This window comes from Aethalodelphis obliquidens, unplaced genomic scaffold, assembly GCF_003676395.1.
Source record: "Aethalodelphis obliquidens isolate GAN/ISIS:26980383/991018 unplaced genomic scaffold, ASM367639v1 scaffold55, whole genome shotgun sequence".
Lineage (NCBI taxonomy): Eukaryota > Metazoa > Chordata > Mammalia > Artiodactyla > Delphinidae > Aethalodelphis > Aethalodelphis obliquidens.
In genome coordinates, this window is record NW_020837999.1 from 8,763,478 (window position 1) to 8,780,810 (window position 17,333).

Here is a 17,333-nt window from a genome sequence, read left to right on the forward strand (position 1 = left end):
CCTGCGCTCTAGAGCCCGTGAGCCACAACTACTGAGCCTGCATGCCACAACTACTGAAGCCTGTGCACCTAGAGCCTGTGCTCCACAACAAGAGAAGCCATCGCAATGAGAAACCCGCTCACCGCAACTAGAGAAAGCCCGCACACAGCAATAAAGACCCAATGCAGCCAAACATAAATTTAAAAAAATAAAGAAACATAATAATAAATTTTTTTTTAAATTATCTTCAAAGTGCATAGTGCTGGTACATAATTAATGCTCAAAAGAATAGCAGCAAATTATTATTATAGTTTTCTCCATAGTCACTGTCCTGGGGTAGCAATCCTTTTATAAAAGTTTCTAGAGTTATGGCAGGAAAATTTCTGCATTAGGACACTAAGCATCTACATGGTTTTGAATATTCCCCATGTGCATGACACCCAGGCCTCAGGACCCAGTGCAACCACAGCCTCAAGTCTAACCTTGCCCAGGCTCTCACTACCCATGGCTGCTGAACTCCTGAGGTGAAGGCATAACCCTTTGTAATAAGCCAGGCTAGAAGCCATCCTTAATTGGAAACAGAAACCAAAATGCATTTTTAAGAGTATCCAAAGCTAATAGAAGAAAGTCAAAAGACAGAGAGAGTGTTGCTCAATTTATTTTATGCTGACTAGTATAACTTTTACTTGATAACTCTATAACACCAACAAGATAGATGAGTATAGAAAAAAATGTAAATAACCTAAATAAATTAGTGAAATTTAACAGTACAGTAAAAGAATAAGGTACTGTAATCAAGTATACCTTGGGAATGCAAGGACGCTTAAATAAGAAATCTATAAAGGTAAGGGTGAACATATCTGAGTTTTGTAAAAGATAATCTCAATAACTGCCTAAATGCATTCAATAAGATTATATACCTATTTATTTATTAGATTTTAAAATCTTTTAAAAATTAGGAATAAAATAGTTCCTTACCAGGAAAAACAAATAGCAAATAGCATATACATAATTTAACACAAGAGGCATTTTCATCAAAGGAGCACAACATGGTTCTGGAAGCCTTGATCAATGTAATAGGGCATTAAAGAGAAATGAAAGACGTACTAATGGAAATAAAAAGATAATCATTATCAGCAAATACTTTGTCTCTTACTTCTTCTAGAGAAAATAAAGTCATCAAACAAGGAATCCACTACAAGTACAGACTTATCTGCAGTTTCCCCCATATTTTCCACTTTCCATTTGGTTGCAACAAAAGAGGTATCCCTTCACCCTCTTCATGAGAAAAGAAATTATCCTACCACTTTTCAATCTCTGAATCACTCTATCATTTCTTTCTCTTACATTCAATGACACCTACTTTAAGGCTCTAATCCTCCTATCATGCTCTCTTTTGAGGTCCCTAGCCCACAAGACCCTACCCAATGAGCTTTTTCCCTGTTTCAGCAACATCGTCTCTCTTTACCCCATTTCCTACTCCCCTTCCTCACTCACTCCACCTCCAGACCTACTGGTCTCCCTGTTAAACTTCAAACAAATAAGCAGCTCCCACCTTAGAATAATCTAACGTCCCTATGCCTATACAAATATCATCACAGCTTGAATGTCCACTTTCTTCATCCCCTAACCTTCTGTGTGTTTGTTTTGCTGTTTTTTACACTTCCTGTTGGTTTCTCCACAAGAATAAAAGCTCCATGATGACAGGGATATTTGTTTGGTACACAGGAATCACTCAATAAACATTGGTTGAATGAATGCATCTATCAAAAGAAAGTAGTATTTATGGAACTTATCCCAGTTAGGATATGAAGGCACAAGTAAAGTGCATGAACAGTGACATATATCCCCCCTTGCTTCTTTTTCCCATTTTGTTAGCCGTCCATCAACCCAAGCCTATAGTCATACCCCAGACTATCCTGTGAACAGTGTGCCTTTAGGGTAAAAAAAAAAAGGAAGGGGGCAATTCTTAGCTGGTATCAATTAGAGTACTGAAATGCAAAAGCCCCATTTTGAGGTTCCTGAAGGATGGTCGGGATAGTAAGTTTTCCCTGAGGGGAGAATTTCTAGTCCACTTCACATGAAGAGAGAGGAGAGGCATGAGGTATGATCCTCACTGATTAATGGGAAGTAGTGAAAGAATGGTCAGGAGCTTGGAAGGGACAAGATTGGGAGACTGTTGACAAAAGGGTATATGGAAGAAGCATGTGATGTTCCTTCTCAAAGGAGCTCAATGTGTAAGAACATCTTTCCCACGTCAGTACTCAACAAAAAGCCCCCACTGCAACAGAGCTTATTAATATTCTGGTCAATAATTCTCTTCTCTAAGCCATCCCAATATTTGCATAAGTATTTGTTGAATAAATTAAGAAATGCAAACAAAATTACTATATAACTAAAATACCCAAGAGAATCAATTAAAAATATTTTAATCTGTCAAACATAGACTAAGATGGTTAATTTAAAAATTAAAAATAGCAGCTTTTACATAGATCAGCAATTAGGAGTCAGAAAATATAATGGAAAAAAAATATTCAAACTACAAGAACAAAAATAAATATGAACACCCTAAATAGAAATGTATGGACTCTGTACAAAGACCATCAAGAATTTTACCAAAGTAAAAGAAACCGTGAGCAAAGGAAAGAACATAGCATGGTCTCTGTATTGGAAAAAAAAATAATAATAATACTTTAAAAATATTGATTATTCTCTAATGAATCTATTGAAGTCAAAATAATTCTAGTGGCAATGGTTTTGTCTTTACAAAATTATTCTAAACTTTGACACAAATAGAAAAGAACCCCTAAATAAAAATAAATTATGGGAATAGAAAACTATCAACAATGCATCCATACATGTGTAGATTTGAGGATCTGGCATTTTAGTCCTTCACATAAGAGCCTTCCATGAGCTTTTTCCTGTTACCCTGTTTTTATTGTGGATTTACCTCGAGAAGAAACGTGCCACTTTTTTCTTCTTATCTGAAGATGCTGAGAGAAGATAATTTATAAGATGGACTCATTCTCTTCCTGAACCAGACACCTATGACAATTACTGTAATGGACAGGACCTTATGTGTATATGTGTATGATAACTGGAGCTTTGCTCTCTCAATCTGTTGTGCACAAAGCAGTCAGGGGGAAAAAAACACAAAAAACAAAGTCCTGAGAGGACCTTCAAAATGGAGTAGGAGTAAGACATGGAGATCACCTACCTCCAGAAAAATACATAAAAGATACGTCAACGTGTGGAACAACTCCTAAAGAACACCTACTGAACGCTAGCAGAAGACCTCAGACCTCCCAAAAGCTGTGTGGCTGACAGGGTTTTGGTGCCCCAGCTGGGTGTCAGGCCTGAGCCTCTGAGGTGGGGGGGCCGAGTTCAGGGTATTGGACCACCAGAGACCTCCCAGCCCCACGTAATATCAACTGGAGAGAGCTCTCCCAGAGATCTCCATCTCAACGCAAAGACCCAGCTCCACTCAACGACCAGAAAGCTCCAGTGCTGGACACCCCATGCCAAACAACTAGAAAAACAGGAACACAGCCCCACCCTAGCAGAGAGGCTGGCTAAAATCATAATAAGTTAACAGACACCCTAAAACACACCACTGGAGATGATCCGGCCCACTAGAAAGATAAGATCCACCAGAACACAGACACCAGTCCACTCCACCAGGAAGCCTACACAACCCACTGAACAAACCTTACCCACTGGCGGCACACACCAAAAACAATGGGAACTACGAATATGCGCCTGTACAAAGGAGACACCAAACAGAGTAAGTTAAGCAAAATGAGAAGAAAGAGAAATACACAAGTGGGTAAAAACCCACCAGAACAAACAAATGAAGAGGAAATAGGCAGTCTACCTGAAAAAGAATTCAAAGTAATGATACTAAAGATGATCCAAAATCTTGGAAATAGAACGGAGAAAATACAAGAACCATTTAACAAGGACCTAGAAGAACTAAAGGGCAAATAAACAATGATGAATAACACAATAAAAGAAATTAAAAATTCTCTAGAAGGAATCAATAGCAGAATAACTGAGGCAGAAGAATGGATAAGTGACCTGGAAGATAAAATAATGGAAATAACTCCTGCAGAGCAGAATAAAGAAAAAAAAAAGAAAAGAATTGAGGACAGTCTCAGAGACTTCTGGGACAACATTAAATGCACCAACATTTGAATCATAGGGGTTCCAGAAGAAGAAGAGAAAAAGAAAGGGACTGAGAAAATATTTGAAGCAATTATAGTTGAAAACTTCCCTAATATGGGAAAGGAAATAGTTAATCAAGTCCAGGAGGCACAGAGAGTCCCATAGAGGATAAATCCAAGGAGATTTACATGTCAAGATACATATTAATCAAACTATCAAAAATTAAACACAAAGAAACAATATTAAAACCACCAAGGGAAAAGCAACAAATAACATACAAGGGAATCCCCATAAGGATAACAGCTGATTTCTCAGCAGAAACTCTGCAAGCCAGAAGGGAGTTGCAAGACATATTTAAAGTGATGAAAGGGAAAAACCTACAACCAAGATTACTCTACCCAAAAAGGATCTCATTCAAATTCAACAGAGAAATTAAAACCTTTACAGATGAGCAAAAGCTAAACCAGCTTTGCAAAAAATGCTACAGGAACTTCTCTAGGCAGGAAACACAAAGGAAGGAAAAGACCTACAATAACAAACCCAAAACAATTAAGAAAATGCTAATAGGTACATACATATTGATAACTACCTTAAATGTAAATGGATTAAAGGCTCCAACCAAATGACATGGACTGGCTGACTGGATACAAAAACAAGACTCATATATATGCTGTCTACAAGAGACCCACTTCAGACCTAGGGGCACATACAGACTGAAAGTGAGGGGATGGAAAAAGATGTTCCATGCAAATGGAAATCAAAAGAAAGCTGGAGTACCAATTCTCATCTCAGACAAAACAGACTTTAAAATAAAGACTATTACAAGAGACAAAAAAGGACACTACATAATGATCAAGGGATCAATCCAAGAAGATATAACAATTGTAAATATTTACGCACCCAACATAGAAGAACCTCAATACCTAAGGCAAACGCTAACAGCCATAAAAGGGGAAATCAACAGTAACACCCCACTTTCACCAATGGACAGATCATCCAAACAGAAAATTAATAAGGAAACACAAGCTTTAAATGACACATTAAACAAGATGGACTTAATTGATATTGATAGGACATGCCATCCAAAAACAAGAGAATACACATTCTTCTCAAGTGCTCATGGAACATTCTCCAGGATAGACCATATCTTAGGTCACAAATCAAGCCATGGTAAATTTAAGAAAACTGAAATCATATCAAGTATCTTTTCCAACCACAACGCTATGAGACTAGATATCAACTACAGGAAAATATCTGTAAAAAATACAAACACATGGATGCTAAACAATATGCTACTAAGTAACCAAGAGATCAGTGAAGAAATCAAAGAGGAAATCCAAAAATACCTAGAAACAAATGACAATGAAAACAAGATGACCCAAAACCTATGGGATGCAGCAAAAGCAGTTCTAAGAGGTAGTTTATAGTAATAAAATCCTACCTCAAGAAACAAAAAAATCTCAAATAAACAACCTAACCTGACACTTAAAGCAATTAGAGAAAGAAGAACAAAAAAAAAACCCCAAAGTTAGCAGAATGAAAAAAATCATAAAGATCACATCAGAAATAAATGAAAAAGAAATGAAGGAAACAGTGCAAATATAAATAAAACTAAGGGTTGGCTCTTTGAGAAGATAAACAAAATTGATACACCATTAGCCAGACTCATCAAGAAAAAAAGGGAGAAGAATCAAATTAACAGAATTTGAAAAGAAAAAGAAGTAAAAACTGACACTGCAGAAATAAAAAGGATCATGAGAGATTACTACAAGCAACTATAGGCCAATAAAATGGACAATCTGGAAGAAATGGACAAATTCTTAGAAAAGCACAAACTTCCAACACTGAACCAGGAAGAAATAGAAAATATAAACAGATCAATCACAAGCACTGAAATTAAAACTGTGATTTAAAATCTTCCAACAAACAAAAGCCCAGGACCAGAGGGCTTTATAGGCGAATTCTATCAAACATTTAGAGAAGAGCAAACACTTATCCTTCTCAAACTCTTCCAAAATATAGCAGAGGGAGGATCACTTCTGAGATCATTCTACGAGGCCACCATCACCCTGATACCACAACCAGACAAAGATGTTACAAAAAAAGAAAACTACAGGCCAATATCACTGAGAAACAGAGATGCAAAAATCCTCAACAAAATATTAGGAAACAGAATCCAACATCACATTAAAAGGATCATACACCATGATCAAGTGGGGTTTATCCCGGGAATGCAAAGATTCTTCAATATACGCAAATCATCAATGTGATACACCATATTAACAAATTGCAGGATAAAAACCATATGATCATCTCAATAGATGCAGAAAAAGCTCTTGACAAAATTCAATGCCAATTTATGATAAAAATCCTCCAGAAAGTAGGGATAGAGGAAACTTACCTCAACATAATAAAGGCCATATATGACAAACCCACAGCCAACATGGATCTCAATGGTGAAAAAGTGAAACCATTTTCACTAAGATCAGGAAGAAGACAGGAAGGTTGCCCACCTCACCACTATTATTCAACATGGTTTTGGAACTTTTAGCCTCAGCAATCAGAGAAGAAAAAGAAATAAAAGGAATCCAAATGAGAAAGGAAGAAGTAAAACTGTCACTGTTTCCAGATGACATGATACTACACATAGAGCATCCTAAAGATGCTACCAGAAAACTACTAGAGCTAATCAGTGAATTTGGTAAAGTAGCAGTATACAAAATTAATGCACAGAAATCTCTTGCATTCCTATACACTAATGATGAAAAATCTGAAAGAGAAATTAAGGAAACACTCCCATTTACCACTGAAACGAAAAGAATATAATACTTAGGAATAAACCTACCTAAGGAGACAAAAGTCCTGTATGCAGAAAACTATAAGACACTGAAGAAAGAAATTAAAGATGATACAAACAGATGGAGAGATATACCATGTTCTTGGATTGGAAAAATCAACATTGTGAAAATGACCGTACTACCCAAAGCAATCTACAGATTCAATGCAATCCCTGTCAAACTACCAATGGCATTTTTCACAGAACTAGAACAAAAAACTTCACAATTTGTATGGAAACACAAAAGACCCCAAATAGCTAAAGCAATCTTGGCTCCCTGACTTCAGACTATACTACAAAGCTACAGTAATCAAGTTAGTATGGTACTGGCACAAAAACAAAAGTATAAATCAGTGTAACATGGTAGAAAGCCCAGAGATAAACCCACTCACACATGGTCACCTTATCTTTGATAAAGGAGGCAAAAATATACAATGGAGAAAAGACAGCCTCTTCAATAAGTGGTGCTGGGAAAACTAGACAGCTACATGTAAAAGAATGAAATTAGAACACTCCCTAACAGCATACACAAAAATAAACTCAAAATGGATTAAAGACCTAAATGTAAGGCCAGACACTATCAAACTCTTAGAGGAAAACATAGGCAGAACACTCTATGATGTACATCACAGCAAGATCCTTTTTGACCCACCTCCTAGAGAAATGGAAATAAAAACAAAAATAAACAAATGGGAGCTTCCCTGGCGGCGCAGTGGTTGGGGGTCCACCTGCCAATGCAGGGGACATGGGTTCGTGCCCCAATCCAGGAGTATCCCACGTGCCACGGAGCAGCTGGGCCCGTGAGCCATGGCCGCTGAGCCTGCACATCCAGGGCCTGTGCCCCACAGCGGGAGAGGACACAACAGTGGGAGGCCCACATACCGCAAAAATTAAATAAATAAAATAAAAATAAACAAATGGGACCTAATGAAACTTCAAAGCTTTTGCACAGCAAAGGAAACCATAAACAAGACCAAAAGACAACCCTCAGAATGGGAGAATATTTGCAAACGAAGCAACTGACAAAGGATTAATCTCCAAAATATACAAGCAGCTCATGCAGCTCAATTATCAAAAAATAACAACCTAATCCAAAAATGGGCAGAAAACCTAAATAGACATTTCTCCAAAGAAGATATACAGATTGCCAACAAACACATGAAAGGATGCTCAACATCTCTAATCACTAGAGAAATGCAAATCAAAACTATAATGAGGTAACACTTCACACCACTCAGAATGGCCATCATCAAAAAGTCTATAAACAATAACTCCCGGAGAGGGTGTGGAGAAAAGGGAACCCTATTGTACTGTTGGTGTGAATGTAAATTGATCCAGCCACTATGGAAAACAGTATGGATGTTCTTTAAAAAACTAAGAATAGAAGTACTGTACTACCCAGCAATCCCACTACTGGGCATATACCCTGAGAAAACCATAATTCAAAAAGTGTCATGTACCACAATGTTCACTGCAGCACTATTTACAATAGCCAGGCCATGGAAGTATCCTAAGTGCCCACTGACAGATGAATGGATAAAGAAGATGTGGCACATATATTCAATGGAATATTACTCAGCCATAAAAAGAAATGAAATTGAGTTATTTGTAGTGAGGTGGATGGACCTAGAGTCTGTCATACAGAGTGAAGTAAATCAGAGAGAGAAAAACAAATACCGTATACTAACAACTATATGTGGAATCTAAAACAAACAAAAAAAAAAGGGTTCTGAAGAACCTAGGTGCAGGACAGGAGTAAAGACACAGGCGTAGAGAATGGACTTGAGGACACAGGTAAAGGGAAGGGTAAGCTGGGACGACGTGAGAGAGTGGCATGGACATATATACACTACCAAATTAAAAATAGATAGCTAGTGGGAAGCAGCCACATAGCACAGGGAGATCACCTCTGTGCCTTGTGACCACCTAGAGGGGTGGGATAGGGCGGGTGGGAGTGAGACGCAAGAGGGAGGAGATATGGGGATATGTGTATACATACAGCTGATTCACTTTGTTATACAGGAGAAACTAACACAACATTATAAAGCAATTTTACTCCAATAATTATTTTTTAAAAAAAAGCTCCCAAACTGGGAATGCCTAAAATGTAGAAGAAGCCTGTATCAGTTTTACGCAAATAAAATTTTGTTATTCAAACTCTTCAAATTAATAAAAATTATAAAAATTATAAATAAATAGATAATGGGGGAGGACTATAGCTCTGATAGATAGATATTAAAGCAAATTATAAACCTGTTATAAGTAAAACACTGTAGGGACTTCCCTGGCAGTCCAGTGGTTAAGCCTTTGTACTTCCATTGCAGGAGGTGCGAGTCAGGGAACTAAGACCCCATATGCCGCATGGCACAACACTATAGTGTTGGCACATTAAAACAAAAAAGATATTCAGAAATAGATTGCATTAAGAGTGGAATATAAGATAAAGGAGACTGGGGCAAGAATTATTTCTTCATACATGAAAATAAATTTCTGAACTAAATGCTAAAAAATTTAAAAAGTATGGAAAGGAAAAACTTATGCTAAATATTCGCTTTTTGTTAAATGTATATGTATAGATTTTATAACCAAAAAGAGTAAACCTTCTATACATTAAAAATGATATAACCAGGCTATAAATCACCAGAAGGGCAGAGACTTTGTCCTAGTCACTGCTATATCTCCAGAGCTTCAAATAGTATCTGGTACATTGTAGATTTGTAAGCAATTTACTTTTTTCAAATGACATCATTCAAGTCCATTCCTTTGGATCAAACTTCGATTTTTTTACATTAAGAAATGGTTTAAAATGTCTACAATTTCTACCCAAAAAGTGAGCTGAATTGTGATAAGGATTGCATTGACTCTATCAGTCAATTTGGGAAGTATTGCCATCTTATATTAAGTCTTCCAATCAGTGAATATGGGATGTTTTTCAAATTATCTAAATCATAGTTTTAGTTTTCATAGTATAAGTTTTGCTCTTCTTGTTAAATTTATTCCTAAGTAGTGTATTCTTTATGATGCTATTGTAAATAGAATTGTTTTCTTACTGCAAGTTTTTGATTGTGCGCATTGCAAGTGTATAAAATTACAATTGAGTTTTGTATCTTTATCTGGTATCCTGTAACCTTGTGGAGCTCATTTATTAGTTCTAATAGTTATTTAGTGACTTCCTTAGGAACTTTTATGTACTTGATCATATCATCTGCAAATAGAGATAATTTTACTCTATCCTCTCCAAAATGGATGTCTTTTATTTTTTTTCTCTTGCCCAACTGCGCCGGCTAGAACCTCTAGTACAACACTGAATAGAAGTGACAACAGTGGACATCCTTGTCTTATTCCCAATATTAGAGGGAAAGCATTCTGTCTTTCACCATTAAGTATGATGTTAGCTGTGAATTTTTCATACATGTCCTTTATTAAGTTGAGGAAGTGCCTTCTATTCCTAGTTTGCTCAGTGTTTCATGATGGAGTATGGGATTTTCTTAAATGCTCATTCTAAGTCTATTGAGACAATCCTGTGATTTTTGTTTTCATTCTGTTGATATGATACATTACTTGATTTTCAGATATTAAATCAATCTTGCATTCCTAGGATAAAACAAACTGATTCTCAAATTCACATAGAATTTTAAAGGACTCAGGATAGCCAAAACAACCTTGAAAAGGAAGAACAAAGTAGAAAAACTCATACTTCTGAATTTCAAAACTAAGTACAAAGCAAGGGTAATTAAGAGAGTATGGTACAGGCACAAATACAGAGATATAGAACAACTGAATAGACTTGGGAGTCCAGAAATAAACCCATATATCTATGGCCAATTTATTTTCAATGAAGGTGCCAAAAAACATACAGTGGAGAAAGAATAGTCTTTTCTAAAAATGGTGCTGGGACAATTGGATATACACATGCAAAAAATGAAGTTGAACTCTTACTTTGTACCACTTATAAAAATTAACTCAAAATGGATCAAAGGTCTAAATGTAAAATCAAAACTGTAAAATTATTATAAGAAAACATAAGGGTAAACCTCCATGACCTTGTTTTTGCAAATTATGAGGCATGAACTTTACAAGTGCTTCAATCTTAAGCATTCAAAGAAATTATTAGGAAAAGTAGTAAAATCCTCAAAAAGCAATAGGCAAAGATTAAAAAAAAAACAGCCAATTCACAAAAGAAGAAATACAAATACCAAATAAACGCACACAAAAAATTCCACATCTCCAGTTATTGAGAAACAAAAATGAAAACAAAGCTCATTTGCCTATCAAATTACCATGGTGTTAAGGAGAGGGCCAAAAACAGCACATTAGATATAGATCCAGATATGGATATAAACATAGATATAGATACACATACACTATACATATTGATAAATGGAATATTGCCTGCCATATCAGTAAACAAAGGATGTCACAGTTATCAGTGATTGCAGCCACCACGGGAGGGTGAGCTGGTGAGCCCTGAGGAAACTCAGGATGTGAAAACAGAAGATACTGATCCCAGATAGCTGAGGTATATATCAAAGAAATGATTTCATTGAGCCTAGACTCTTGCATCTTCCCAGTCTCAGAAAAGTGATAAATTCCTTGAGATATATAGTTTTCTTTTATTAACAGTAATCTTTTGTTCCTACTACCTGCCCTTTGTTGCAAAACTCCTATATATCCTAGCTCCCCCGTTGCCTCCTCGGAGCAGGTCTCTCAGGGTTACTTGAGATGCTGCCTCCCGGGCTTTAAACCCTAAAAATTCCCACCGAATAAAACACAACTCTCAACTTTTAGGCTGCACTTTTTTTTTTTCAGTCGACAATATGCATACAGGTGTTAGATGGATGTTAAATTACTTTTAAAAAATTCCCAGACACACACACACACACACACACACACACACACACAAGAAGGAAGTATACCAAAGGGGTATTAGTGGTTATGCCACACTGTAAAATTATAAATATATTACAATGGGAAATGAGACTTTCCATTTAATGTAATAAAGGGAACTTAAAAAGCAATGAAGAAGAGGGCATTTTGGAGAGAAATATAGGTAGCTACCCATAGCAGAGTGATCACAAAAACGTTTCTGTTGCTACAACCCAACAGCCAGGAATGGAGACAACAGGTACCATAGGATACACTCATCGTGGCAAACATCCTCATTCATTACCTGCTTTGGAAGTAACAAGCTGCAGCACAAGAGGCCTTCTGGTTACAATGCCTGACCCTCGAGGGAGAAAGTCCCTAAAAAAAAAAGAAGGAATAGATTAAGGCATATTAAGGAATTCTGATCACCTATAAATTTACAAATCAAGTTCCACAGAAATTCTAATTCTCAACCTTTCAATGCATCACATATCTAAAGAATGCTAGACCCACCTTATAAAAGAGACGTTTGCAAAATAAAAAAGGGGGTGGGGGTGGGGAAGGGCCCTTATAATGAATATTAACCCACATGCATTATCATAATGACCTCACTGGAATATGTAATTCATTCATTTAGCTGGAATTAATACAAGTTTGCATTAAACTACTGTGTATTGTCAATTCATTTTTATTTTCAGAGAACAAGGATTTACAAAAATATTTGCTGTGGAAGTTAATCCTTAAACTCTTTGGTAATTAAAAAATTCATCACTCTGTCCAGCTTCAAGATGAATATTAACACCATGAAATACTGACCATTATAAGAGGTAATAAAGGCACATTAGATTGTATCTTCTAAATACCTAAATTTTTTCTCCAATAAAAGGTCATACACAAAATGTGGGATTAAGCGGAGATAAATATTGCATATGTAGAAATTAACAGCAGAAAAAATACTGCAATTTGAATTTTGTTTTTTCTCATTTCCGATAGATAGGAGCTTATAAAAAAGGAGATTTTTCAAATAAATATTGTGTTTAAAATGGCATGTTAATATACACTAAACCAATAAAACTGCAAAGAAAGTATTTTATAATTACATCTATAAGGCCACATAAATCAGTACTGATTCTGCAATGTCAAAGAAAATTCATAAACATACCTATAACACTATTTTTAAAGACATTTAGAATGACTCACAACTTTTAGAAGATCATCATTTTAAAAATCACAGAATTCCATTTAAAATAAATTTCTGACTCAATGGCAATGTTTCCCAAAAAGTGGTTCCAGGACCACCAGAAAGTGTTATAACCACAGACACCCAGGATCCATTCTGAACCTACAGATTCAAAATGTTTGGGGAAAGATGTGGCATCTATACTCTTAACAAACTCCAGGGGATTCTGATGTTCACCATGGTTTTTTTATTGAGTCCAAGCTCGCTCTGCAGGCCGCACAACAGGCTAGTGAATAGGAGATGAGGTGTTGAGGCAAGGAATAGCAACTTTATTCAGAAATCCTGCAGACAAAGAAGATGGCAGACTAGTGTCTCTGAAAAACTATCTTATCAGGGTCTGGATGCCAGTTTCTTTTATAGAATCAGAGAGGGGGAGGTGATGAGGAAGTAAAGTAAAATGGCCATAAGTTTTGCAAATATCACCTGGAATGGCCAGCCTCCAGGAGGGGATGTGTTAATTTCTTCTTTCTTGCAGCCATCCACAGGTGGACAGGGTCAGGATGTACAAAGGCACTTTGGTTTAACATTCAGGCAGAGGGGCAAGGTTACCTGAGGGAGGCCATTATGTATGATTATAATAACAAAAACAATGAAAAGCGGGCTTCCCTGGTGGCACAGTGGTTGAGAGTCCGCCTGACAATGCAGGGGACACGGGTTCGTGCCCCGGTACGGGAAGTTCCCACATGCTGTGGAGTGTCTAGGCCGGTGAGCCACGGCCGCTGAGCCTGCGCGTCCGGAGCCTGTGCGCCGCAACGGGAGAGGCCACAACAGTGAGAGGCCCGCGTACCGCAAAAAAAAAAAAAAAAAAAAAAAAACGAAAAGCGAAGGTTAAAGTCAAAGAAACAGATCAAACATGGAGTCCAATTTAGCTCTTCCCTGTTACAGTTTGAGAACCACTGGCCTCAAGTTAGGAAATGTTACTTAACGATTTAGTGGGTAATAATGGCATGGGATATACTATGAGTTTTGTAGGAAAATTGACAGAACACAGCTTCAACACAGATGGGATTTCAGTAAACAACAGCTTATACAATTGGTAATGGTCAGTGAGAATGCTGCAAAATCCAAGGCTTTAGCTCCACTAATACTTTGGAAATAGAGTTACAGAGATAAAATTAAGCAAAAGTTCCCCTAGTTACAACTAATTTATTTTGTAAGTGCTAGTGTAAATTCTGACAGCCTCTTAGGTAAGTTAATGACTTTACTCCTTGACTCCAAGGGCTAAGTTTCATTTGGAATGTCACTATATGTAACTAAAATAGAGAATAGTGAAATTACAGACTTGTTTTTGCTCTTTAAAAAATGCCACCTGAATAAATAGTATGATTTACTTATCAAAAAATTCACTGATAAACTAAAAAGTGCTAGGAAGATGCTGTGGACATGGGCCTGCACTAATTAGACACCAGGAGTATGAAATCTAATGGGAAGATAAAGACATACATACACAAAGAAAACCATTAAGAAGGGAGCAGATAAATTACACTAGAGTTCAGAAATGAGAGAGACACTCTCCTTTTAAAAACATCCAAATACATGTAATCAGATACTCTTAATATTCTTCAGGAACTGTATCAGAATATTTGTTAGTTTGGATGTTTTCAGTAATCACTTTAAAAAAAACAAGGAGAGCATCTACTCTGTGCCTAGACCTAAAAAGGAAAAGTTAATTTGAGAATCAAAATGGATAAAGGGAAAATGAAACAAAACTCCAGAGCAAAGAGCGGGAGGCCATCTGTTTGAGTTATTAGGGCCATGAATGAGGTTTTAGGATGTATAGATGCCAAGGATAAATATACATGTCTTAAATATCTAAATAATGGCATTTAACAAATCAATAAAATATTTTCTTTAAGAAAAAGATGTAGAAAATAAAGGAGAGAAGGAAGAAGGAAGAAAGGAGGTTTAGTTACTTAATACCTTTGTGCTGGGATCTGCTTCAACTCATGCTTGTGACCATGTATTTATGATGTAGATTTAGTAACAATCATTTGAACATTATCAAAGCAAAAGAGAAGGTATCAAACATCTTAAATAACAAATAATTATCATGTGTTTGGCTAAAAAGTAAGCCGACAGACATAGCTAACACTTTTCTCTACATTTTTATTAAGCAAACAGAACTTTGCTTTAAGAGTAATAAACGTTTTCAAGTATCCCCTTCATGGCTCTCACCAGTCCTACCTCCAACACATACATTTTCACCAAAAGTCAAAAGATTTGGTAACCAAATCCTGCTATTTTGAAGTCTCTCCTGACTTCACAGGAGTATCTGAGTGCCACAAAGCACGAGAGAGAAATTTCTCTCTTCTGAAGACTGAGTGACTAATCTGGCACCCTGAAGATTCATGTCATTCTGATGACCCAGCAGCATGAAAACCATATGCCCAGCACACCCCTGCTGTGAGAGGTAAGGGGGTGAGCCCTCAAATGAAACACAGAGGACTTCTCATTGAACCACAGTTCTGCCACTGAATGGGCAAAATTCTCTAAACCTCAGTTTCTTTTTCTACTAAATTGAGATAATCCTATGAATTAAAGGAAATGCAACACATGGGAAATTTTTAAAAACCAAAGCACCACAGAAAAAAGTAGTACTATTATTATTGCTACAATACAACCACAAGGTGTTTTCCCTGATATTTTAGCATCCTCTCACGTAAAGAAAAAAAGCCTTGACAATTTTTAACATTTCATGAATGAAATTTGGAGGTGAGGAGGCTCAGATCCCACCTGAACTGTCACCTTGATATTGACCAGCTGCACTGGTTTGGAAAGCTCAGTTCCTTATTCCTGCCTCCATCAACAGGGAGCCAAGGCACTGATACAAACAATCATGAATAATTCATTAGCCATTGAGTACAACCATCCATTTGAATGTTATTATTTTCTGTGCAATAGGTGGTTGGTTCTTCTGTAGGTAGATCTTACAGAAAAATTACTTTGCTAAATTAATGCAGAAAAAAAGACTGTGCCTTTAGTATTACTGTGGATTTAAGACTGTGCCATTTTCCTGAAAAATGGACCTTCAAGGTAGAGCAAGAAGAGTAATCTGGAGACTAAGCAGTATTAAATTGACTCCCTTCTTTAGCCTGAATGCCTCATCTATGATTGGACTGTACAGATTTTAAGGCAGGAGTAGTGCTTCCCTCTCTATGCCACATAGCAGCTACGATTCAAATGTCTTTCTTCTCTCTCAACCCATCTCAATAAAGCATTAATCTACACAGTCTTAACCGCTAGTCTTCAGACAAAAAGTCAATGCTCTTTCATGGTTTCCTGATTCCTGAACAAAAAGGAGAGAACAGTTCCCATGCTATGGTCTAAGAACCACCTTGATAACATTTCTTATTGGCTCTTCCAGAAACTTAGTTATCAAGAAATATTATCATTGCTCAATTAGGAAATGATTGATCTTTGGAAGCCTAAAAAGAGAGCAATGGCTGTATCAACAAAGCTAAAAGGAATTTCCCCCCCCTTAGCAGAAAATAAACTATGGGCATGCTTTTGTTCAATATAGATGTAATGATGACTAACCAGGTGATCTGTTCAGTAAATAAATGTCTAACATCTGCTCTTGACTGAAGCCAAGAGATATAACTCATACCCTCCAATAAGTTAATTCATGTAGCTGATCCATTCAAAGCCAAATCATCTTAGTCTTGGGGAGGGGAGTGGGAAACAAAATGCAAATGACTACAGTAAGCATGACAGACTCTATGGTTAAGCTCCACACAAGTTGAAGTATCAATGCAAAGCAGGGAATAATCTATTCTGCTTGGGGGACCAGCCAGAAACAATTTCAGAGAGACATAAGATAAGGAGGCATTCCCACAGGGGATCCACAGGGAATGTGTAAAGACATGGGAGATCTACATAACACAGAACATTATGGAACTGTAAATATTAAAGAAAGGTCAGAATGAGGTGGAGAAGTCTCTGGAGAAGGAGGCAGGAGGAGACCTTAGATGCTTCACTTGTATTTTTTTCTTCCTATGAAAACAGGAGAGCACTGAAGAGTTTTCAGTGATCAGATTTACAGTTCACTGGGGGACTCTACAGAGAATGTTGAAAAGGGAAAACAAAAGGCAGGGAGGCTAGTCACTAACCAGTCTAGGTCACTGAGGAAGAAGATGATAAAGGTTATTCAAGGCAGTGATAGTGAATATGGAGAGAAGACAACAGAGAGGATGGACAACTGACAGGACTTAATGATCACTTTGATGTGGAATGAAATGATATGAAGGA

General features: G+C 36.9%; 1 protein-coding gene across 5 annotated transcripts in view; it reads right to left on the minus strand.

The window, feature by feature from the left end:
• DNM3 (dynamin 3) overlaps positions 1-17,333 on the minus strand; it is a 571,656-nt gene that overhangs the window by 469,295 nt on the left and 85,028 nt on the right. For all 5 annotated transcript variants that reach the window (XM_027086312.1, XM_027086311.1, XM_027086315.1 and 2 more), the window contains exon 2: positions 12,150-12,223. In XM_027086312.1, the coding sequence (XP_026942113.1) occupies positions 12,150-12,223 (74 nt within the window). The remainder of the gene's footprint in view (positions 1-12,149; positions 12,224-17,333) is intronic.